The sequence below is a fragment of the Quercus robur genome, chromosome 7 (assembly GCF_932294415.1).
Source record: "Quercus robur chromosome 7, dhQueRobu3.1, whole genome shotgun sequence".
NCBI classification, from domain to species: Eukaryota; Viridiplantae; Streptophyta; class Magnoliopsida; order Fagales; family Fagaceae; genus Quercus; species Quercus robur.
In genome coordinates, this window is record NC_065540.1 from 38,700,877 (window position 1) to 38,727,717 (window position 26,841).

General features: G+C 36.6%; 1 protein-coding gene across 2 annotated transcripts; it reads right to left on the reverse strand.

The window, feature by feature from the left end:
- Positions 1 to 5,430: 5,430 nt before the first annotated feature.
- LOC126693355 (uncharacterized) lies at positions 5,431 to 26,606 on the reverse strand. 2 transcript variants are annotated; one of them, XM_050389303.1, is made up of 8 exons: positions 25,153 to 26,604; positions 24,957 to 25,037; positions 24,820 to 24,849; positions 23,978 to 24,064; positions 23,541 to 23,601; positions 23,131 to 23,201; positions 21,815 to 21,889; positions 5,431 to 5,714 (listed from the first exon to the last, which is right to left on the reverse strand). In XM_050389303.1, the coding sequence occupies exons 1-7, from the start codon at positions 25,258 to 25,260 to the stop codon at positions 21,881 to 21,883; spliced, it is 447 nt and encodes a 148-aa protein (XP_050245260.1). In that variant the 5' UTR covers positions 25,261 to 26,604; the 3' UTR covers positions 5,431 to 5,714; positions 21,815 to 21,880. The 2 variants fall into 2 exon arrangements, with proteins under 2 accessions (XP_050245260.1, XP_050245259.1); XM_050389302.1 differs by lacking the exons at positions 5,431 to 5,714; positions 21,815 to 21,889 and having other exon boundaries at positions 22,958 to 23,201; positions 25,153 to 26,606.
- Positions 26,607 to 26,841: the final 235 nt, after the last annotated feature.

Sequence of the window (26,841 nt, forward strand, 5' to 3'; positions counted from 1 at the left end):
AAACGACCAAAATAGTTCTCCATCCGGCTGCGGCACATAAAAAGAACTCTTCAAGAATCCAAACGCCCCCTCACTCAATAGTAGATCACAAGGAAGAGTGACGGAAGTTAGATCATTTATGTGCATTTTCAAGAGGATCCCCACTAAACTCTTTCAAACAGCATCAAACACTTCAATAAGGAGATAACATTCAATTTCTATTGCCATAATCAACGTCATAAAATAATATTTACCTACAAATTGTTTTTACAAAAATTACAAATAGTGAAACTAATCTCACACCCCCCAAAAAAAAAAAAAAAAACCATCGCTAGTTTGAGGTGCAAAGTGCAAATACCTCATAGTTTAGGGTAGATTTGTGTAATGGATTAACCCTAATTATATATATATATATATATAAAATATATAGATACATAATAGTTTAAAGCTTGGGTCACAAAAATTAAACCTAGCACTCCCCAAGAATTAAGTGTTTTTTTTTTTTTTTTGGATTAAATATCATACAATTTTAATCTATATCATTTACTCCATAATAATTGTTCTTTTTTATTAAGTCAAGACACTAATTGACTTTTTAAGTAAACGAGATTTAAAATGCAAATCACTTATTCAACGATAAAGGATTTTAGCTAAGAATTAATAGTTGGCCTAAAGATTGATTCCAAAAAATAAAATGGTTTGCTAGACCAAATTTAGTCCCTTAAAAAAAAACAATTTATCTATATCAAATCTCCAAAATTTGCTTGTCACTAAAGCTTAAAACAAAGAAGATCAAAAGAATAACTACCTCCATTTTATTAGTGTTGTGGCTGATGATTGCTGCCATCTCATCCAAATTTGACCACCAGCCATTGACCTCAAGGTCCTCAGTGCAGGGACAACTGGACGATGGGGCACCCCACTCCCTCCCCCCTTAAAAAAAATCTGAATTTTTTTTTTAATAGTAATTTGAATGTAATTTCTTATCTTAATGTAGTTATTAAGGAAAAAAAAATCTTATATGCAACATTAGAATTATCAACTAGTATATTATTACAACGTCAGAAGGAAAAAAAAAAATCTACTATGATATTTATTAAAAAAATTTCCCCATAAACCCACCATTTAATAGTTGGAAATGGATTCTTAAAAAAAATAAAGTTGGAAATGAAATTAATCTAAGATGGACTAAATAAACGTTGATGATTTTAAATTGACTTAAAAATAAAAACGGCATACAGTCTCTTTTAAAAAAAATCAAGTTGTAGATAGAATATTTTTTAAAATTCCAAATATATATATGAAGTACCATAGGTATAATAAACAATGCTTATACTAAATATCAACTCCTTTCTATAATCTATATATATATATATAAAACCGAAGCCTCTGCTGGCACCACAATTTTCCACATCAGCACAATATTTAAAATATATATATATAAAACCGAAACCTCTGCTACCACCACAATTTTCCACGTCAGCACAATATTTAAAAAATAAAAAATAAAAACAAAAATATTATAACACCTCAAAACCCTAGCAACCTTACCCCTCTCTCAAGTTAAGAAATATAAAGCCACAGTTTCTGCAAACTCTCTCCAAATGTAAATATCAAATTCAACCCCTTTAATTTCTCTTTATATTTTTGAGGCTTCTATAGAGTTATAGTGAGTTATGCTGATTTTGTTTTTTGTGTGTGTGTGTATAGATGGTCATAATACTCCGGTATTCTAAGAGAAGTTTGTGTTTTCGTTAATTGAAGGCCTTAGAGAGATAAGTGTTGTAGTTTGGAACAGTAATACAAAAGACGATTTCATTGGCAGCGGAAAGTAATTACTTTGTCTCATATTTTTGTTTTTTGAATTGATTTTGTGTGCTTTTTAGACCCTTTTGGATCAATTTTGTTAATTGGGTGTTTTTTTTTTTTTTTTTTTTTTTGATAGTGTCCAATTGGGGAATGTTCTTTCAAAGGGTTACGACGACCGTACTTGGTGTCTGTATACTAATAGTGGGGGGTAAGTGCTATAAATTACTAACCCTTTTAAGTGTATAACTTGTTTCTAAAATTATCTATAATATTTTGTCTATAGACAGATTTTCTTTGTTTCTTATTTTAATTGTTTGAGAAATCCAATATGTTCATATCTCTATAGAATAGAGAATAGTAGAAGCCAATTTTATTACAACTACTTAAATTGAGTTGATTTAATTCCGTACAATTACAAAGTATAGCATGAAAGATAATGGAATTAATTGTTGTAATTTTTATTTTCTTTTCATGTTTTGAATTTCCATGTTTTTATTGTTGATGAGAAATTAAGACTCAGTTGCACAATATGTGTAAATTCTTCAAAAGGCTACTTTAAATAGTAAGTCAATGTGTCTCTTACATTTGGGTATTAGTTAGAATTATTTTCAAATAATTGCACCAATAAAAGTGAATGTGTATAAATTTTGTTTAACTATCCCGTGCATCGCACGGGTTAGCGACTAGTATAAAAATAAAATACCAACCCTAACACTAAGTACAAAAAAATCCTTCAATCACGTGGACAATTTGGTCTAGCCGTAATCAACTTCGAACCAGCAACAAATCCTTCCCGTTAGCCCAGGTCATTCCTTCAACTAAGCAGATGCTTCACGAGTTTACATAGGTGCAACCAGCAGCTACGTTGCAGTCGTTTCCTCATCAACGGTCTCGGCCTAAGTGGGAACCCCCTCCTTTGTCACTCATCAAAATTAATTTTGACGGTGTGGTCTTCAAAGAAACAGAGGAAGTTGGGTTGGGAGTAGTTGCACATGATTCTCATGGAAAGGTGCTCACTTCCTTGGCAGAAAAGATCAAGCTTCCATCATCATCAGAAGAAGTTGAAGCACTTGCAGCAGTTCGAGCTATCACCCTTGCTATGGACCTCAATCTACCCTCTTTTATTGTCAAGGGAGACTCAAAGGTGGTTATTTCAGCCTTAATTCTTTTGGCCATCTGATTTCTTCTATTAAGCATTATTTAGTTTATTGTAATTGCATTCCCTTTTCTCATACCCGGAGGTTGGGGAACTCAGTTGCTCATTTTTTAGCCAAATTTGCGAAAACTGTTGATGGTTTTTCAGTGTGGATGGAGGATATTTCACCACAAGTTTTTGATGTATTTTTAGCCGACTTTGGCTGATTTCAATATTTATATGATGAAGACGGATTCTCAAAAAAAAATGCAAAAAATAATTATAATTTATCCTCACATTATTTTTTTCCTATGTCAATCAAATATTTCGTGTAATTAATTAAGTACTTCTTACTGATATTAATTAGTTTGGCTTTCAACATTTTATTTGAATCATGCACCATATGGACTAAAATCCAGACTCTACCACCTCTGCATGTGCATGGGCCATTAGTCCATTACTCTATCCTTCCACCTTCACAATTTCTCTACTTTTAAAATTAATTTATAATTGCCTAGTCGTGTCTGAGACCACGTGAAAAATATTAGAGTTATTATGGATTTAATTACAAAACTTTTTGCAAATTGATGTCTTTCTTCACATGGAAGATACCATGTCGTCTTCCTTGCCATGTAAAATATTTTATGAGAGAAATTTAAAACAACAAAAGAAATTGAAATATACCTCATGTCATTGTTGCTCAAGTTATATGTAAAAAAAAAAAAAGAGAGTTGTATATATTTTTCTTTTATAAATTCAATAGTTACAATTAATGTAGATGGAGATATGAATCCTTGACATTTCCATTGAAAACACTATGTGATACAGGTTGAATTACAAGAGTACACTTGACAAAGAGAGTTCATCTATTTTTGTAGAATAAAGAAATTAATGGAAGATACCATGTCGTCTTCCTTGCCATGTAAAATATTTTATGAGAGAAATTTAAAACAACAAAAGAAATTGAAATATAGCTCATGTCATTGTTGCTCAAGTTATATGTAAAAAAAAAAAAAGAGAGTTGTATATATTTTTCTTTTATAAATTCAATAGTTACAATTAATGTAGATGGAGATATGAATCCTTGACATTTCCATTGAAAACACTATGTGATGCAGGTTGAATTACAAGAGTACACTTGACAAAGAGAGTTCATCTATTTTTGTAGAATAAAGAAATTATAAGATAAATACAAAAAAATATGAAAAATAAATCTATACCATATAAAATAATAGAAGTATCGAATTTAATTTTCCAAACCTCCTATTGCACCACTTCATCTACGATATTTTCTAGCAAATCTCCCTCTTTTGTTTTTTTCTTTTTTCTTTTGCTTGTCAAATCCAGTGCCTTATTCAAATGTCTCCATCATGTTTCTTATATTCTACCATTACATTTTGTTTAACCTTCCTCTCCTTACCCTCGCTCTTCTTCCTTCATAATTTCTCACTCTAACCTTTTTTTTTTTTTTTTTTTGCAATCCTTATTGCCATAATGCCCTAGGGCCTAGTGAAAACACTTAAAAGCAGATGGTTTCAAGTCTTAATTTGGCTTCTGCAGAAAACACACACGTCTCCCTCTTGTCTCCAGTTAGCAACTCTGTATAGAGAAAAATACTGATAAATGAATGCTAGGAATATCATCAGTCAACCAAAACATTTTGCACCATTCATCCTTGGGTTTTCTGTTACAAATCTCATTCCACGTTGAACTATAAGTGTATTGACCTGTCTCAGATTGAATCCAATTTATAACACTTTCCTCCCCAGATTCACTTGATATTGTGAATTTTGTTGTTTCAGTTTACTGCAATTCTATTTATCTCATGTTCTGGATTTGAATTAATTGACTACTTGAGTTTCTTTTTTAGATACATATAAAGAGATAAATCAAAATATTATTTAACTGAATCAGAAGAACAAAAAATCTTTTCTCCAAGGAGAAATAACAGCTGAAGGAAGACAAGCTAAGGAAAACACAAAAGTCGTAAATTTTACTGCCCATTTACAACAATAGTGAGCTATTAGAAATTTCAACTTATGAAAGACCTTGCTAACTCCTTTGCATCTGCTGCCAGGGCTGCAATTTCTCACAATACAGTATCCCTAATAGCATAGATTGCATCACTGAAAATTTTCTAATCTCCCTTTACTTGAATGCTTCAAAGTTTCTCCTCCTTAGCTATTTGCCTATTTCCTCAACCACCGCTACTACTTGTTTATAGTCTATGTAATATATGAATTAGTGAAGCATGTTAATTTCCAACAAGCTTTTGGATGGTTCCTGCTGTAGCTTATCTGGCATTCCATCCATAGTGATGGCACCAGACCACAGGTTTGATCCCCTAGGTATTATGATTGTAAGCAGGACACAATCTTAAAGTAATTTCTAGAATATTTATTCTTGTGATGTTGTGAATTTAAGTTACTGTGAATCTATTCAACTTTAGTTATGGATTTGAAATGCAAAATCTGAAAATTCAATTTAGATGATATTGGGAATTAGATTGTTCAAAGGAAGTAGATTGTATAGCATGGTAATTGCCAACAAGCTTTTGGATTGATTTGCTCTCTTACTTCAAAATGTAACTTTGATTAAAAGAGATGCAATTTCTTCTCCTTTTTAACAAAAACAACCCTCCTTCTAACATCAACTTTAATGGGTCGAAAATGCCTCCTATCTTGAAATTGTCATCATGAATCCTTGTGTTTCTTTGCAGCCATATGTGGTGGATTGTAGCAGCCCAAGGAATCTTACATAGCTTCATTCTAAATCTTCTTCCCTTGATCTCCTAGTGAAAGAACACAATTTCAAAACTTGTTGCCAAAATCCTAGTGAAAAAATAACACAAAAACAGATGGTTTCTACTCTTAATTTGGCTTCTATAGAAAATACACAAGTCTCCCAGATATTCCCAGAGCACCTCTGTATCTAGAGGAGAGTCTATCATTAACAGGCAACATGCTAATGAATGCATATGCTAGAAATGTCATCAGGCAACCTTACCATTTTGCACCTTTCATCCAAGCTGTACAAATTTTATTCCAAGTTGAACTACAAGTGCACTAGCCTGTCTTAGAAGGAATCCAATTTATAACACCATCTCCCCAAGTTTACCTGATATTGTGAATTTTGTTGTTTAAGTTACTGTGAATGTATTTATCTTGTGTTCTGGATTTGAATTACAAATTATGAAAACTAAGGTTAGATTTTAATTGATAATAACGTTGCCCCCACAAGTGAGTAAATTAGAAACTGTTAAATGACAGATTGTGGTTTGGCTGTAGCCAATTGTAGTTAGCCAACGTCTTATACGAGTCAAATCCATGTCTATAAATAGCACACCCTCTTTGTATATAAGTCACTCTAATTGTAATAGAATCAATGTTAGTCATTACTCTGTTAGTCTTTTTTCTATTACATTTTTGTCCTTTTCTTCATACTTCATATAGTGAATTTTGTTGTTTCAATTACTATGAATCTGTTTTTCTTGTGTACTGGTTTTGAATTACAAAATGTGCAAACCAAGTTTATATGAAAGTGGTAACAAGGTTGCCCCCACAAAGTGAGTAAATTAGTTGATTACTTGTTTTATATAAAGAAATAAATAAACCAGAGTTTTATTTAACAGAATCAAAAGAACAGAAAAATCTTTTTCCCAAGAAAGGGAGGAATACAAAGCTAAGGAAAACACAAAAGCTATACATTTTGCAGCCCATTTACAAAGACAGTGGGCTGTTAGAAATTACAACTTAACAAAAGACCTTGCCAACTCTTTTGCATCACTGTAAATTCCCACGATGTTGTATCCATCTCAGCATCAACTTTTCCAAATATCAAATTTTGTAAAAAAAAATTGGGGCATCACATGTAGCACCTCCAACCACAGGGCAGTCAATTGGAAGCACCTTTAAAGATTAAAACTACAATCTTCCTTTGGAAACTGTGTCATAAAGCACTACCCTTGAAAGTTTTTTCAGATGTATCTCTCTAGAATCTAAATGAATGGGATGCTCAAGTTTTTTCCACATTGACTTGTTAGAGGTTTTTGTCAAGGGAAGGGGTCAAGACATGGGCTAAGGTTATACGGAAGAGAGAAGGACTTCCTAATGTCAGTTTTAATGTGGAATAAGGGACACTTGGTAAATCAGTTGATCACCAATTTGAGTATATGATATCTAAAAAAATAAAAAATAAAATCTTTGGGGTGCAGTGGTTATGTCTTAAGGTAATTGATCTAGTTGATTAGTTAATATGTTACCCCCTATATTCCTCTAGTATACTATTTAAATGTAACACAATAAATGGACATTTGAAAGACTTGAACACGATTAAAGGACTACATGATTTTACTAATCTTTATCAGATTGAATGGCTGCTTTCCTAGCCATTCAATACTAAGAAAAATGGTCGGAGCTATTCAATATTAAAAAAAAAAACTACACATCAAATATAACCATATAAATTTTCATTCTTAACAGGAAAAATATAATCTAAACCATATAGCTCAATAAAGTAGTATAACCAGTTAATGAAGCATAGAAAAAAGAAAAAAAAAACACTAAAACTCAAATCTTTTATACCTGTATTAGATCAACATTGTCTAGTAAAAAAGGCTACCGAAGCATATTTCTGTGGCATATAGTTTTTCCGGAAAAGTTGTGTTTGAAACAATATTTTTTGTTTCCTTCTCTATGTCACACAAAATTAGCATGCTAGGGGAATTCTGCACCTCTAACAGCATTTCCTTTCCATTACTGTACAAATAAACAGGCTTCAGGTATTCAAAAAATGTTGGTTCTTATGCTTGCTCGATTTTGTAGAATCTTGTCCAAGAACTGTCTATCCTGTAGTTGTTCATCGCCCAAACTTCATTATAAGTTTTGCCCTCATTTTTTAACACAATGGTAAAGAAAAATTTTTCTTTTATTACCTCTAGATGGTACGTTCTGTATTCGTTGGCGTCCAGTTGAGCCGACGTCTTATAGCACTTAAACTTTTCCGTAGCTAGATTAAAACAAATAACAGAGTATTTGTTTGATTCCACAAGCAACCAATGCAGGGATCCGTTTACAAAAACAAAACAACACCAATTTACTCCAAGATTTGTAGCCTAGCGACTTCTTGAATCTGTTTCCAAGAATGCATATTAAGACTATACATTTTTACTTCGGGCATTTTCTTTTAAAACTCTATCACTTTTAGCACCTTGTAGTGCTCGTTTACAACGTCATAACCAAATGTAAATTTAGTTTCGAATTCCAACTTAAAAGGGTTGGATATAAATTCCTTAGGCAAAATTCTGTATCTTTTTATAAATGGGTTCCAAATAACGAACTGAGTTCTCTCGTTCCAATCATTGAAAATGAAAGTTCAAAAACGTGTACAAAAACACTTTTGAACGTTTAGACCCCCAAAAACCAACTTAACCAACATAAGCAATATGTCAAACAACTAGTGTGCGGAAACTTAACATATGCTATAATATGAAATTGGTTAAACAACTATCTAAGCCATAACAAAATAAAACCACAGCAGATAATGTAAAGGCAGAGATAGAGAGGAAGGAAGATGCAAACACAAAGATAACACCCGATGTGTTATTGAAGAGGAAACCGAAGACCTCGGCGAAAAACCTCTCCGCCGCCCTCCAAGCGGTAATCAATCCACTAGAAAATACAGTTGGGATACAAGGACAACAATAGACCCTCCAAGCCTAATCTACCCAGTGCACCTAAGCCCTCCAAGCTTCTTGCTCCAACGAGGTTGCGCCGAACCTTTTTCTTTTCTAGCTTCCCGGATTCCGCTACTAGACCGTAGCATCAACCAATGAAGATTGGCTCCTTCCTAACTGCTTCCTAGAACTCCAAACGACTGTCTCACAGATATGATGATGGTGAGAACCAGGTTTGGTATAATGCCTCTCAAGGTTTTGACAATGGAGAGGAAGAGAGTAAGGGAATTTGAAGAGACTCTAAGGTATAGATTGTGGGTGAAACAATCTGGTTTTTCTTTAGGGTTTCTCTCTCAAAATTCTCTCTGGAAGCTCTCTTTCAATCGTGGGTTAAAGGGGTATTTATATTGGAGTGGAGAAGAATGTGAAACGTCAGGTTTTGGCAAAACAGGGGTGGCTCGCGGCTTGACCTCGCGGCTTGACCAAGTCGCGAGATCCAGTCGCGAGTTAACCGTATGGCCAGTTGTCCTGTTTTGTCCTGTAGTGCTCCAGCTAGCATGACTGTTCATCTTCCAGCATACTTGGCACGTGTGCAGCTTCTGGCGGCTTGCAGCCGCGAGTCCACCCGCGAGTCCCAGCGGCGACACTCTGTTTTCTTGCACACTCTTGAGCAAACTTCACTCTATCTCACTCACTACCCTTACAACAAACCCACCTAAATACAGGGTTACTACATGCTGAATTACAAGCAAATTTGGCACGGAATAAAGCCAATTAGATGGTTGAATAAATTCAACCTTACAATCTCCCCCTTTGGCTATTCCGTGACAAAACCCTAAAACAGACTCTAGACTTAACATGTGAGTTGGGAACAGTTGAACAAAACTCACTCACACCTAACTCTAGAAGCTGTGAAGCACTTGAATCATATGAACATAAACTCCTGAAACACAACAATACACCATGATCATTGTAAGCAGAAAATTATAAATGCATATGAAACAGGCAATATGAGATCAAGCAAAGATGGAGTTAATAAACAAACCATGGCTTGATCAACCAAGTGAACACCACAAGATAGTGATCACAGTGCTCATTCACACTTGGAATGAACACAAAGACATACAAGTTAACAAGCACAAGGCAAGACACTTGTATGCTCAACACTCAACCAATGCATAGCACACAAGGCATATGCATCTAGGAACAATCCTACAAGGGCACAAGAGTGACAGTACATAAACCAAAATGCAGAACATTTAGATTAAAGTACTGATTTCAACATAGCATAAAGGCTGCACTTAAGCAAGGTATATACCATAAAGCCTACAAACTATGCATAAAACATTAACCCTAAAAGCTTACAAAAGCACATGGGTACAAACCAATAACTTCCTGAAAAACATCATCAACATATATTGAAGTTTAAACCAAGAGTATAAGTTTAGAGTTAGAAACATCTATACACCAAAACACAGTGTATCAAAACCATAACCATAAGTTTAGAAGATAAGACTAAAAACAAAAGAATGACAAAAGTATGTGTGTATGTGTGTACTCCCCCTATCACTATGCACACTTCCCTTTGAACTTTTCTCCCCCTTACTGAATGCTCTCCCCCTTTTTGTCACGAATAGCTAAAGACTCTCGTCCAACTTTCGTTGAATCTTATCAAGCTGATTCTCCATAGTCTCGAGGCGCATTTGGACATGGTTGTTTGTGGAGTAGAGAAGTGCCACAAGCTCATCAACGCGTTTCTGAATATGCTAAAGTACACTGCCAACTCTGTCAGTATGAGGAGCAGTTTGTGCTTGCGGAATACCAGCCGGTGAAGCTTCAGGAACAACACGTGATGCAGATGTGGTATGTGCAGGTGTCTCTGAGTCAGGGGCAGATGGAGTAACCGGAGAGATGTGAGCACTTCTTGGTGATTTAGAGGAGTGACTTCTGCTCGCTTGAAGAGTGAATAAGGAAATGGGACGTTGACGAGTCAACATTTTATCATCTGCAGGAGGAGTAATGCCTGCACTAAGAATGAGTTTCATGACGAGACTGCAAAATGGAATGATTCCTCGAGCTGTAGATCAACACGCGGTCTTCCTCAAGTTGTAGTAGATGTGAGCACATATATCAATGGGGGCTCCTGTAATGAGATCACACAGAAATATAGCTCTCCCAAGATTGATGAATGTAGTGTTGGACAATGGGTAGAGATTGGTGAACATGATCAACTTCAGTGTGGTCAGCTCAGGTGCAAACTTTGCGGTGCTGATGGAAGTTCCTGCACTGGATACCTCATGATCGTGTCCTAGGATTTGTAAAATTTCTCCAACCTCTGGATTTCGTTCATCATAGGGAGTTAAATTCACATTCTGAGGCCTGGTGATGCCGAGAAGATCTGCGATGGAGTCTGGGGTAACACAAAACTCTGTTCCTCTGACCTAGAAAATGAGGTTAGGTCCAAGATCAGTTGCATTGGAGAAGCATTCTTTGACCAGCTCATCCATTGGATCATCAAAGTTTCCGAACAAGTTTGCCCAGTCTCGTTTCTCAAAGATTCGAGGGATGAAAGTAGTCCCTAAGGTGTTGAACTCTACTACCCGTTCCACTATAGTGGTTGACTTGTCAAACACATTTGAGTAGGCGTGTGAGTTAAGGGGAACTCTGAATCTATCCTCATTGGGATCTTGAGATGCCTGAGATGATAGACGAGTCCTTTTAGCAACTGGTGTTGCTGGTTCGTCAGCAACAGTATCTTTACCCCTGGAAGATCGACGAGACATCTGCAAGAGAACAGGCCAACAGCAAAGAACCAAACAACAATACCCCACAAGATGATTGTCAACAAGGTTCAGTGTGAATAATATTTCAATATATAACCACAAACTGAAGATAGTACAAACCCAACCAAAACAACTCACAATACACAGAAGCACAAACTAACATGTGCAGCAACATTGGTGATATTGCAACAAATCATAGAAAGAAAGTACCACTGACAACACTGTCATTTAGACAGGTTAACATGACCATGATATGCAATCAGATACAACATTTGAACATTTAGAGCAGATAACAAAAGTCACTCCATCAGAGACATGAACAAGGGGAAAGTATTTCAACATGAAGAAACCAAACATCCACACTGGAGCACGTGGTTGAGAAACATACATTATGTTATCATATCAACTTAGTAACCAAAAACAAACACCAACATCAATATTCAGGCAAGTGTAATGAGTAAGTCAAATAGACACCAAACCCATTTCAGAAAAGATTCTCAGATTCAATAATTGGCAAAAAATCAGAACAATGAAATACACATTGTGACTGCTCAGCATGAAAACAGGTGAGAACAATATCAAACAAGACACTCCAAACCCATTACACATAGAGATAAGTATAACGAATACAATACCAGTCCAAACAGTAACAGAAATATGCAGGAAAAAGAAACTGAGATTGAGAAAGCAAAACCCATACCTTTTCTTGATGATTTGGATAAGAAACGAAGCACCAAAGGGGTTTGAAAAATGGATTCACGAAGTGTTTGGAAGGGAAAAAAAATTTTAAAGAGAAGATGAACAGTTACAAAAGTTCGAGGGAAAACTGAAAGAGGTTTAAAAACTGCTCCTGTTTCTGCAAAACACGCGATTTTCGCGACTTGATTAAGTCGCCACACAGTCGCCAGCTCAAGCCGCCAAAGCACTCAAGAACAAAATTTTGAAAAATTTTTCTAAGTGTTTTTCGCGACTGGAAGGTCTACCCGCGAGTGAGTCGCGAGCTGAGTCGCGAAAATCTCTGAGTGATCCTCGCGACTGGACCTTCCACTCGCGAACAAGTCGCCAAAAATGACCAGCGAAGATGCGACTGAGGCTCGCGACTTGACATACCCGCGACTGAGCCGCCAAAACAGGACAAAACTGTATTTTTGAAATTTTCAGATTTTTCAAACAAAATACTTTCCAAAAACACCTAAAACACTCAAAAATCTTTTTGTGCTTGAATTAACAAAGATTGAGCATGTAAAAACACATTTTATCAAGTACAATCACACAAATGAATATGGCATTTATTGAACATAAACTTGTGTGTTGTGTGTGGGTATCAACAATGAGATAGTCCTTTGTCTAATGTGAAGTTTCAATGATCAATTCAACCAAGGCATACACAATTAGCACTAGATCATGTGACCCATCTCAATTATAGAAATATGTATATATGACCTCCCACATAATTTGATAATCATAACTTGGAGCTTTTCATTTGACTCCACTTTCAATCATAACATTTGATCTTTTGATCTTTTGAAGCAATCATCTCTCATTGTGAGAGGGATATATAACATTTCTCTTTGAAGAACAGGCCTTTGGCCTTTTTGAATGAACATTCACTTTTAATATAAGGTCGCTTATCCTTTTTCCTAGTCAAATACTAGAATGTGCGACAAGCTTTTGCAGCTCAATATCTCTATTCATTTGGAGATTTACATTTGGTGAGCTCTTCAAAACAAAAATAAAAAGTGGGAAGATATATAGACACAAGTCTATGCATGTCTCAAGATCAACATAACCATTCACTAATCATTCATGACAAGTTTGAAGATCTATTTACAACAATCACATAGATTTCAAGATTTTTCCCACAGAGATATGAGTGCATGAAAACAAGCAATGCTCGAAAATGCACAAAGCCATTTGCACAAAGGTACAAGGCAAAACAAGTTTTGAGACAAAACCCAACGAAGTCAATCAAGCTTTTTGATTTTCTAATTTTTATGTGATTTTTGGATTTTTGACACAAGAAACAAAAAGAATGATAAAACAAAATCAAGAAATATTCACAAGAAGATAAGCAAACAACCAAAATCAAAAACAACAAGCATACCAGACAAACATAGTCACAAAGCATAGGAAGTATTAATGCATGGACATGTTGTAATGCTTATGCATGAGTACCCTTATTCACCCGCACGTCACTTGCGTTTGGGGTGATTTCCTTATAGGATTGGGTACGGGAGTTAGGGCTTTCAAACCTTCGTGAGAAGCTTTCCAAGCAGTTGGTGAATGCACCAATCATCTTCATCACGTTCATCATTCCGGGATCTCCATTTTGACCTCTAGATTGATCACCTGCCCAAATTCTTCTATTATTTCTGGGTCCTCCTGACCTTTGAGGAGTTGCACTGTTCTTTGCTCTCAGCTTTTGGCAATTTGGTCGAGTGTGCCCTTGAAGTCCGCAATAATGGCACACATACGTTCCTCTAGGACCTCTTTGTGGTCGTGGACGTGACTTGGCACGAGATTCAGACCTTCCCACAGACTGATTACGATGATTCAGCATCCATTGGTCCACCACATTCTTCTTCTCCTCCACCTCGAGCTTCACACCAGTAAGGTCAGCTACAACTGGATCTTTGGCCTTTACAAACTTCACTTCTTTAGTGACATTCCTAGATGAACTACTTCCTCCGGTATATCCCAGTCCGGATTTGTCTGAAAAGCTCTTTTGAGATGATATAACATCATCTAGCTTCTTGGTGGTGACCCTCTCTATTTTAGCATTTGCTTGCACAACCTCATTATCAAGAAATCTCACTTTAGTGTAAGTTTCGGACAACTCACCATTCAGTGTTTCTATCTCACATTTGGCCTCCCTATATCGAATTAGGAGACTTTTGTAGTCCTCCTCAGCCTTCTTCATTTTTCTCACAGCAGCCTTGGCCACCCTTGTGTATTCACCCGACTTCTCCAAGAGTGAGTTATAATTCTCTTGAAGATTTGCTGTGCTTTCTTCTTCTTCAGCTTCTGATTCTTCAACAATTCCTAGTGATTCATCATCACTATGTTCTCCAAGGTCTCGAACAAGCAAATTCAACTCATCCGAAGACTCAACATGAGCAATAGTCATGAAAGCTGAATAGTTCCCTTCTCCATCGCAGCTCTCTTCAGATTCTGAGTCAGACGAATCTGAGTCACTCAAGGTCGTGGCATACACCTTGCCTTTCGATTTCAAATAATTAGGACATTCCTTCTTAAAGTGTCCATGCCCGTTACATTCAAAACAAGTGACACCTTGTGTGGGTTGGGATTCTTTTCCATCTTTCTTTTTGAAATCCCTCTTCTCCCTTCCAGAACTTTGGAATTTTCTCTTATCATCAAATTTCCCATTATTTTTGAATTTCAAAAACTTTCTGAAATTTTTAACAAGATAGGCTACATCTTTGTCAACCACATCTTCTCCCGATGAGTCTTGATCTTCCACCTTCTCATTAATGGTCTTTAGAGCAAGGGATTTACTCTTCCGTTGATTGGGCAGCGACATCTCATAAGTCTGCAGAGAACCAACCAGCTCCTGTACTTTGATGTCGTCAAGATCCTTGCTCTCTTCGATGGCTGTCACTTTAGCACGAAAACTTTCCGGCAATGATCGAAGGATCTTCCTTACAATCTTTGAGTCCTCCGTTTTCTCCCCCAAGTTAAACTTACTGACTACCACCTCATTTAGTTTCCCATAGAAAGAGTCAAAAGACTCATCCTCACTCATTTTGAGCTCCTCAAACCGAGTGGTCAGCATTTGTAACTTGGTGTCTTTCACTTTCTTCGTGCCTTCATAAGTTGTTTCCAGAATTTCCCATGCTTCTTTGGCAATGGTAATATGAGAAATCCTGTGAAATTCATCTGGAGACACACCACAGAAAATAGCATTGAGTGCTTTACTGTTAGCATTAGATGCAGCAAGTGCTGCCTTATCCCATGTGGATTTGGCTGCCTCAGGTTTGGTCCAACCAATCTCAACAGCATCCCAAACGGATTCATCAATAGAACACAGAAAAGCTCTCATACGAACCTTCCAAAAAGCATAATTACTACCATCAAAATATGGAGGTGCATTAAGGGATTGAGACCTATCCATCTCAAAAGGGAGTCAAGGATCACACAATGGTAATGAAACCAACAGCAGTGTACCCGCTCTGATACCAATTGAAAGTTCAAAAACGTGTACAAAAACACTTTTGAACGTTTAGACCCCCAAAAACCAACTTAACCAACATAAGCAATATGTCAAACAACTAGTGTGCGGAAACTTAACATATGCTATAATATGAAATTGGTTAAACAACTATCTAAGCCATAACAAAATAAAACCACAGCAGATAATGTAAAGGCAGAGATAGAGAGGAAGGAAGATGCAAACACAAAGATAACACCCGATGTGTTATCGAAGAGGAAACCGAAGACCTCGGCGAAAAACCTCTCCGCCGCCCTCCAAGCGGTAATCAATCCACTAGAAAATACAGTTGGGATACAAGGATAGCAATAGACCCTCCAAGCCTAATCTACCCAGTGCACCTAAGCCCTCCAAGCTTCTTGCTCCAACGAGGTTGCGTCGAACCTTTTTCTTTTCTAGCTTCCCGGATTCCGCTACTAGACCGTAGCATCAACCAATGAAGATTGGCTCCTTCCTAACTGCTTCCCAGAACTCCAAACGACTGTCTCACAGATATGATGATGGTGAGAATCAGGTTTGGTATAATGCCTCTCAAGGTTTTGACAATGGAGAGGAAGAGAGTAAGGGAATTTGAAGAGACTCTAAGGTATAGATTGTGGGTGAAACAATCTGGTTTTTCTTTAGGGTTTCTCTCTCAAAATTCTCTCTGGAAGCTCTCTTTCAATCGTGGGTTAAAGGGGTATTTATACTGGAGTGGAGAGGAATGTGAAACGTCAGGTTTTGGCAAAACAGGGGTGGCTCGCGGCTTGACCTCGCGGCTTGACCAAGTCGCGAGATCCAGTCGCGAGTTAACCGTATGGCCAGTTGTCCTGTTTTGTCCTGTAGTGCTCCAGCTAGCATGACTGTTCATCTTCCAGCATACTTGGCACGTGTGCAGCTTCTGGCGGCTTGCAGCCGCGAGTTCACCCGCGAGTCCCAGCCGCGACACTCTGTTTTCTTGCACACTCTTGAGCAAACTTCACTCTATCTCACTCACTACCCTTACAACAAACCCACCTAAATACAGGGTTACTACATGCTGAATTACAAGCAAATTTGGCACGGAATAAAGCCAATTAGATGGTTGAATAAATTCAACCTTACAGAAAAGATAGACTAATCCACGGCAGTAACAAATGTATGTTGAGCATAGTGGCAGGTAGATTTCAACGGCATTTCCAAGAATTTCGTTCTTGAAACTAGTAGTGTATATTTGCAAAAACCCATTATAGTATTGGTGATGAATCATAATTTCGGGGTGTGTTTTGGTTTGGATGGCATAATACACTTACATCTTGATATCCAGTTATGCCACTTTGATTATCATTAATAGCAAATCGGAGTTTGGATATATTTATTTGCGATATATCCAAATGAGTATAGCCTATAATATCTCAACTGAAACTAACTATTTACTCAGAGGGAGAGGAAATGAGTTCCAACAAAAATCCAAATGGGACCATGGTATTTCCCCTGATATTATACGAGTCTTCACAAGGACAAAACTGTCATTGGCCTTAGTTGCTTTTAAACACAATTTGAAATTTCGCTTTTCCATTCTCTCTCTACTCTCTCTACTCCCTCTCTTCATTCTCTCTCTACTCTCTCTCTATCCAAAAATGACACTCACTCTCAGACTCCAATTTGCTACTAATGATAATCACCACCTCCAAAATTCTTTTACAATTACCTTTAAAAACCCTTATTCATTTTTGCAATATTTCATTGGAGTGGCATAACTGGATATCATCTTCATATTTTATCAAGATGCAAGTGCATTATGCCATCCAAACCAAAACACACTCCGAGATTCTAATTCATCATAAAGACTATAAAAGGCTTTTGCAAATATACACCGCTAGTTTCAAGAACAAAGTTCTTGGAAATGCTGTTGAAATCTACCCGCCGCTACACTCAGCAGACATTCGTTATTGCCAACGATTAGTTTGTCTTCTCAGTGATCAGAATGAGAGAACTTAGTTCGTTATTTGGAACCCATTTATAAGAAGATACAAAATTTTGCCTGAAGATTTTATATCCAACCTTTTTAAGTTGGAGTTTGAAACTAGATTTACGTTTGGTTATGACGTAAATGATGACTACAAGGTGCTGAGAGTGGTAGAGTTTCAAAAGAAAAGGCCCGAAGTAAAAATGTATGGTCTTAATATGCATTCTTGGAAACAAATTCAAGAAGTTTGGCCGGTTACAAATCTTGGAGTAAATTGGAGTCGTTCTATTTGTGTAAACGAATCCCTACATTGGTCGCTTTTGGAATCAAACAAATACTCCGTTATTTGTTTTAATCCCTTTTTTTTTTGGATAGGTAATCAGAAAACTATTATTAATGAGAAAAAAGGAAAAGTGCAAGTTGTTCATGATGATGAACAACAAGAAAATATAGAACAAACAGCACAACAAAAAGAGAAATCAAGAAACTAAGCTAAGGGAAAGCATAAACTCAGTGATAGAAGAACAATCAGTAAAACCCCAACAACGAGACCACTCCAAAAGACTCCATTGGCATAAAACCTTTAACTCGTCCATTGTCTTCTCAATGTCCTCAAAGGAACGGCGATTTCGTTTCAACCACACAATCCACATCAAGTACACTGGAACCAAATTCCAAATGTTCGAATTATGTTTCCCAAGCCACTGATGCCAACAAGATAACAAACCCGCCACTGAACCTGGCATAACCCAATGAATCCCAAAAGCCTGAAGCATAAAAGTCCATAGGAAATGAGTAACAGGACAATGAAGAAGAAGATGGTCTACCGGCTCCCCATCACAACAACACATACAACACCAAGTAGCCAATGGGCGACCCTTAAGCATTAGATTATCCAAAGTGAGGATCCGACCATGTGCAGCTGTCCATAAAAAGAGCGCCACTCGCCTAGGAATTTTTGGTTTCCAAACACCCTTCCAAGGAAACAAAGAATTCAAAGCACCCCGAATTGCATGGTAATAAGACCGGATGTCAAACTTACCATCACCTTTTAGCCGCCAGCCAAGAGTATCATTCCTATCACCTCGAGGAATATGAGTTTGGATAAGCTGGAATAGAGAATAAGATGCAGCTAGCTCCCAATCTTTAAAAGCTCTATAAAACCTTAAATCCCATACTTTAACAGTACCTCCTTCTGGAGTCCACAAAACCTTAGAGATACAAGTATCCTTGACCGCTGACCACACATAAAGCTCAGGATAGAGATCTTTAAGAGTATTATCTCCAATTCACCTATCATGCCAAAAACGGATACGAGTTCCTTCACCCACTACAAAAGACAGATGCTTAGAGAAGCTCTCCCACCCTCCATAAATGCTTTTCCATAATCCACACCCATGAGTCCTCCTGCATACTTTAGTACACCACCCCCCTTGACCCTCACTAAGACGTTGGCTCTATTGGACGCCAACAGATATAGAATGTGCCATCTAGAGGTAATAAAAGAAAAAGTTTGCTTTACCACTGTGTTAAAAAATAATGGCAAAACTTATAATGAAGTTTGGGTGTTGAACAACTACGGGATAAATAGTTCTTGGACAAGATTCTACAAAATCGAGCAAGAATCAAATCCGACATTTTTTGAATACTTGAAGGCTGTTTATTTGCACAGTAATGGAAAGGAAATGCTGTTAGAGGTGGAGAATTCCCCTAGCATGCTAATTTTGCGTGATATAGAGAAGGAAACAGAAAAGACTATTACAACCACAAATTTTTCGGAAAAACTATATGCCAGAGAAATATGCTTCGGTAGCCTTCTTTTATTGGACGATGTTGATCTAATACAGATATAAAGGATTCGAGTTTTAGTGTTTTTTTTTTTTTTCCCTTTTTTCTATGCTTCATTAATTGGTTATATTATTTGATTGAGATATATGGTTTAGATTTTATTTTTCCTGTTAGAAATGAAATTTTATATGGTAATATTTGATATGTAGCTTTTTTTAGTATTGAATAGCTTTGACCATTTTTTTAAGTATTGAATGGCCAGGAATGCAACCATTCAATTTGATAAAGATTAATAAAATCATGTAGTTCTTTAATCATGTTAAAGTCTTTCAAAGATGTTTTTTTATTTTATTATTATTATTATTATATACTCAAATTGGCGATCAATTGATTTGCCAAGTGTCCCTTGAGATATTCCACATTAAAACTGACATTAGAAAGTTCTTCCCTCTTCCGTAACCTTAGCCCATGTCTTGAACCCTTCCCTTGACAAAAACCTCAAACAAGTCAATGTGGAAAAAACTTAACCCTCCCATTCATTTAGATTCTAGATAGATGCTTCCGAAAAAGCTTTCAAGGGTAGTACTTTATGACAATTTCCATAGGAAGACTATAGTTTTAGTCTACAAAGGTGCTTCCAATTGGCTGCCCTATGGTTGGAGGTACTAGCTAGATTTTTCATCATTTCAGCACATAAAGTATAGTGTGATAACCCTTTTTTACCTCATAGTCGCCTCAACTTGATAAGGACCAGATAAATTTGTCTACCCCTATAGTGGTAGCAATTGGGGTACTACTAATGCATTTAGGTGTGTGCCATGATTTGTGTTCTGGTATGATCGGGATTGCTACTCTTGTAATCCCATCGATGTAATCTTGGGAGACACAGGGTATCCCAACTAAGGAGGGTGTTGCTTTCTTTTACCGTCTTTATGTTCCCCTCCATAAAGTTTTTTGATTGTTGTCTAATCTTTTACAAACTTCTTCAGGGTATCCAAACTAAGGAGGTGTTGCTTTTTTTTTACCCTTTTTATGTTCCCCTCCATAAAGTTTTTTGATTGGTGTCTAATATTTTACAAACTTCTTCAGGAACATTGAAACAGGAGATGCAGTAAATGAGGAGTAAGGTTGGAACATCTTAAACAATAGTTTGGCCTTCCAAAAGAAGATGAGGTCTATGAACGAGGCATTTTGTAGCAATTTTGATTCCACATCATAATATAATTTTACTCCTTTTGAGCATGCTGATCCAGTGAATTGGGAACTTCATTCTCATAAGAACCACTTTTAGAAAGTTCCAGCCTTGGTCATGTCCAATCTTATAGAGCCAAAATATGTTTTTCTTCCTCCTTTTTTTTTTTTTTCCTTTTCTTGGAAATCAATTTTTAGCTTTTTCCTTGAGATTTATGACTGGTTTCCTTCCTTAAAATCCTAGTGCTTTTGTTTTTCTGGATGTCAATGACATCACCAGATTCAAGGTTCTGTTAACAAAATGAATATCTCTCTGTATAGCTGTTGTTATACTGTGAAAGGGTATTTTAGTGGCGTTTCCAAATGAAGGTTATTTGCACTAATTACAATTTATTATCTTAATAAGTTTTTAAAAAAATTGTAATATTTTTTTTTTTGAAAGATAATTACAACATGCTACTAACCCCGCAATTCAAACCCTTTCCCCCCTAAACCCCCAAGCACTTTGTTCATGGGGAGATGCCAATTCAGCTACAAGGCCTTTGGAATTGTAAAATGTTTTGTATGTAGCATTGTTGAAATTATATTTAGGGAAGTAGTTATTAAGTTAAAAATGCAATTACAAAAAAAAAAAAAAAAAAAAAAAATTAACATGCTCCCTAACAAAAGTACTATTAAATCAAAATGGTGTGAAGTTAAAGAATATAACAATTGATTAGCTTCTTGGCATGCATGAATTGTTCAAATGCATTAATGGTACGTGCACAGGGCATATTCGTAACATTCCAGTAATGCTTATTGCCTTTCTTTTTAAAGTTTAATTATTTCTATTATATCATGAAATGTAACTGTCATGTTCTTTGACACTCTAATCCTTCGCTTGGTAGTCTCTTTCTGATTTTAGGCCTGCTTCTTTCTTGGTCTTTTCTTACTTCTTTTGTATGGGATAAAATTTAACTGTCACAGGATAAGATGAGCGATTGTTTCTTAGGTTCTATGTGCTGGTAAGGATCTAGCAACACAGCAAACTGCTAGCCAAATGATTAATCTGCTAAGGCAGCTTCAGTTTGTGTATAAGCAAGCCAAATGATTAATCTGCTAAGGCAGCTTCAGTTTGTGTATAATGATGTTCAATATATAGGGTATTATCTTTGGTGTTTAGGAAAGTATTGAGCCAAGCTTCGCTTTGTTCAAGTTTGATTCATTAAGTAATCAAGCAATTGGATGGATATGCATATGATGCAATACAGAGAACATGATCTAAGAATATGCGAAAAATGGAATGCAAGTTGTTTCTTACCATTATCAACTACGCCCGGTATCACATCAATGTTCTTCTCAAGCTCAGCTGGGTTCTGTATCCCATTCAGGGAAGCTGATGAGGTAGCAAGAACTCAAGTTAACAACATTAGTCAGTATTCTTAAACCACAACCTTAAACATATTGAAGCAAGTTGGTTTCTGGGCCAATTCTGGGAGGCAGGAATCAATCACACAAGGGTTTGCTAAAGCATAAAAGATAAAAATAAAGAAACGAACAAACAAACCAAGGATGAGCTGATCTTTCAACTAGAGCATCAATTAATATTTGATTTAGATCAGTATCTAATGTTCAATGAGAAAACAAATGCCTCTTTTGCTATATCACCTCCAGAAGACAATGACAAATTAGTATCCATGTAGTCAGGAATGCAATTCAATTCCATGTTCAGGCCAATGGATCAGGTGGTAAAGGAGTGTGGTGGTCCAAGAAACAGCCAACTGCTGCATGGTGAAGCAGGCTTTAGACAATATGCAGTTGCAGCCTTCCAAATCTAGGCCTCAAAACTAATTCTGCATTTGATAAAGGCAGAAACCGAAAGGATGGATTCCAGGTAAGGGTACCACATGAAACTAAAATGTACATTTAAGATATCCAACCGTCCTTTCTCTTCCATCCTCCCGGGAACAAACTCAACATAACTCAAAAAAGCTTAATCCCACACAACTTGGGGTCAGATTTATAAATATTTCTTGCCATCCAGCTCTATGTAGAAAAACTCCCGGTAAAAATATTCCTTAGGCTTTAGCCATCTAGACCATGGAAGACCAGAACTATTATAGTTCTATTCTAAATTCCACATTAAACTGTCCCGACTTAGCCTACTTGCCTCAAAACTAATAGCTGATATAAATTGTTTTCAGTTATCAAATTTTCTGAAAAAAATGGAACAGCCGAGCAGGCAAGTCTACTTTTTAAGTTTCTTCCATTTGAAAAACTTCTGATTCACGTTTGTAAAGTATTAGCCTGTGAAAATATCAAGCTTACAATTTTCAAAACAAGAGCTTTTATTCTAAAATTTGCGACTTAAAAATTAAAAATTAAAAAAGAAAAGAAAAGAAATACAGATGTCCACTTTAAAAGCATATAAACAACTGCTGGTTAGTTTGCAGCCAAGACAACAAAATCAAAAGGGGAATTTAACCAGTAAAGTTCTAAAACACAACACATGAACAAAACTATTACACCAGTCCAAAAATAGACTAAGACTTTGAGGATCCATGTTCATAAAGTTCTGTACCAAAGTTTCATTTGGGGAAAACAAAGTGAGGAAATAGTAATAAGAATATAACTCACATCTATAATCATATTCCCAAGATCTGCGATAACTGGACCATCCTTCCTTAGGGCAGATCGAATTTCAGGAACTGTAACATTCACAGGAAATACAGTAAGTAAATTATATAACTCCCTCTTCCCCCCACCCCAAAAAAAAAAATTCAAAAATATTTATCTACAAATAAATAATAATAGTGTCATCCAGTCTCAAATAAAAGGCATGAAAATGCCCTCCGGGAACTGACAACTGGAAATTAGAACAGACAATCCTGTCATTACAACTTCCCAATGTAATTAAAGGGGGTACAAATAAACAACCCTAAAGGGGAAAAAACCCTCAAAGAAAATTCAAATGCAATTGTAAGATTTATAAACAGGTAATACTGCATCATTCAATTCATATTTGGAATGGCACTGTGAAAACTAACCTCCTCCAAGAGCAATAAGCTGCCTTGAAACAGGCGATGTGGCAAGTGGGAGAACTTCAACCTAAAACGCATCTTGTCAACTTTTTGGACACGTTGCATGAGATCAATATCAACAATCAATTTGAAATCCTATTGAGTTATTCCAAATCTTCTTAAGATGAGTGTGAATGAAAATCATTACATCATCATTCTCTACAGCGAAGTCTCTCAAATGGTACCAACTAAATTAGGGTCCTTACCCAAACATCAAGGCATAAATAAATAAAAAAAAGGTTCTTCTATAGGACTGAGTTCTCCTGCTCAATATTTTCTATTACTAATCAATGCAAATGAGAAAAATATATAACTAAACACGTCAATGATTAACAATATCAACTATGAAGAACTCAAACTACAGAAACAAAATAACTGATTAAGCACAAAGGGAAGTTACTAACAGTGACTGGAAACTTGCTACGAAGCTGATGAACAACCTTTGGGTGTTCAGCTAATATTATGCACACATTTGCCATGGAACAAACCACCTGATTTAGGAAAAGAAAAATTATCAGAATAAAAAATAAGTTTGATCAATATTGTAACTTTAATCTGGATGCCAGGTACTCAAGTGGAGATCCATAACTTTTGTTACCCCCCCCCAAAAAAATTCAATTTTAGGTTTAAATATATGTGTCTGTTATTTTCACTTCTAGAGCTTCCTTTGTGTGCATAGGGATGACTACTATTTGAAGAAATGATGAGGGAGGGGTCACTTAAGATGCTGTGGTGATATGCAATGAAGAACAATTAATGCATTGGTGCAAAGGTGATATAATGAAGATAATAACTGGACTGCTGCTGTCACAAAGTCAAGAAATTAAGATAACCCACATGAGATATGCTTATTATGAAGATAATAACTTCTTAAAATAAACTTCATGTAATAATATATAATTAGGCCTTTATGTAAGTCAGTATCAAACACCATCCAAAACCAAGGTTCGAACATCAAATTGAAACCAATAAAATACCAAAGAAGCCAAGAATTTAAAAGAACTAAGCAGAAAACTATGATCTGCCAGCAGCTGGCACATGCAAAATAAATGCTAAAACTTGATTTAGACCCAGCTGTGTCACTGGAAGTGATGAAAAAACTTTTAATAATTCCTGAATTATTAGAATCTTGCCATTAATAACAGGATTCCCGTTGTCTAGCAGAGACAAAACACCCATTTTCCCAATGAATTATATCATTAAGACAATTCAGGGGTAAATAACAATTAATTTAAATTTCACTCACCTTCTGAACAGTACGAGCAGCTTCCCCTCCCTGGCAAACAAAAAATAGCAGTATATCTAATTAGACATCAGAATATTAAAATACAAAAACCAAAAGAACCAACACACCCAAAAAAAATGCCATGAGGAATCTTAAACCTTTAACAGGTTTTTGTTGAAGTCCACTTCATCTACCCCGTCAAACACAATGTCAATGTTATCAACATCATTCAAATCAACCTGAATTGGCAGCAAAAACACCAAGGAGATGAAAACATATTTCAGAAATTTAGTAAATTAAATATCTCATCTAGAAAGGTTACCAAAAATATTAAGAATACCCAACAAAACTTACTGTTCTCAAACCAAATTGTTTAGCTAGAAGTTGTGAATGGTAGTTTGCTCCAACTGCAACAATGTCTTTCAACCGGAAGAACATTTGAAAAGGCCAATCAAAACCCATTGACAAGAATACAAATACCAAATTTTGTAATATGAATGAGCCAGTAATTACAATTCTGATTTGCTTTGATCATAAGAATACTTCAACAAACCAGACCTACACTTATAGCTCATGATCAAAAGTGGAAAATGGACGTTTACTTCTTTGTGTTTTATAGTGCCACCTTCCCTTTTGTAGGGAATTATAAAATGACCACTAAAAAGAAGGATTTCATACAAAGTATGAATTTAAACAAAATCCTCACTTCTATCTTTGTGTTATAATGCTTCAAGTCTGTGCATTAGTGATGTTACGAGCAGGGGTGTCCAAGCAACCCGTTCACCCGACCAAACCGAGAAACCCGCCCGGACCGACCCGCTCGCCGCCCGACCCGACGACTCCGGCGGTCAGCCGCGGGTCTCAATCCTCCAAACCCGATTCCGGCGGGTCGAGTGGCAGGTTTTCTCCTCTAAAACCGCAGCCACCCGACCCGCCCGACCACCACTTCAGATGAAAGCCTCCTCCGTTCAAATCCGTCGATGATTTGCCATCTTTCACTTAGACCGGTGACGATTTTGCTCAGATCTACTTAGATCCGACAATTTTTGGCTCAAATCCGGCGATATTTTTCAAAACATCGCTCAGATCGGTGACGTTAAGCTCGGATCGGTGACATTTAAGCTCAGATCGGTAACTTTGGCTTAGATCCGGCGATGTTTAAGCTCTGATCGGTGAGGTTTCACTCTCCTCCGACCAAATCCGACGACGGTTCGTTCTTCTCCGCTTGTCGCCGCCGTTCGTCGGTTTCAACCGAACCGACCGATCGTTTTTTAGAATCCGATCCGACTCGACCCGTGGTGATCGGCGGTCGGTTGTGGGTCTGATTCTCTCCCACCCGACCTGAGCGGGTCGAGTCCGGGTTGGGCACAAACCCGACCCGGCCCGACCCGTGGACACCCCTAGTTACGAGTCTCTAAACATTCAATTTTAAGGAAAAAGAGAATCACAGTTTGTATCATCTTATGTGTAAAGATGGCAAAAGGTTTGAAAATGAGCTTTAGCTCAAATGACACATCCTCCCCCTTCTAAGAGCAAGGTGGAGGGTGAAGTTGTGAGTTCAAGACCCACAAGATGTGTGTGTTACTAATGGGTAAGGTTTTTTCTTTTTTCCCTTCTTTTTTTAAAATTTTTTTTACAGTTTATATGTAAACTACTATTACAAATGAGGAAATAGATCAAGAAAATAATTGGCCTACTCCTAAATAATTACAATCTCAAATTCATAAGATCTATAATTTATGAACTCTAGAAAAGAAGTTGACATGGATGCTACTCAAAACAGTAAACCACTCATACAGGGATCTCAGCAAGTACATGCATAGACCATTCAACACCATATAAAATTCCAAAGAGAGTAAACACAAAGGACCACATGTTCCCATCTCAGGCATGACCCAAGAAATCCCAAAGAGAGTAAACACAAAAGATTACATGTTATTGCCAAGGAACAATGTAAAAGATGGCAAGCAACAAACTCTCCATCACTCTTGCAAGTGCAACACTAGTCAACAGTCATTAATTAGGTAGAGTTTTCAAAGATTA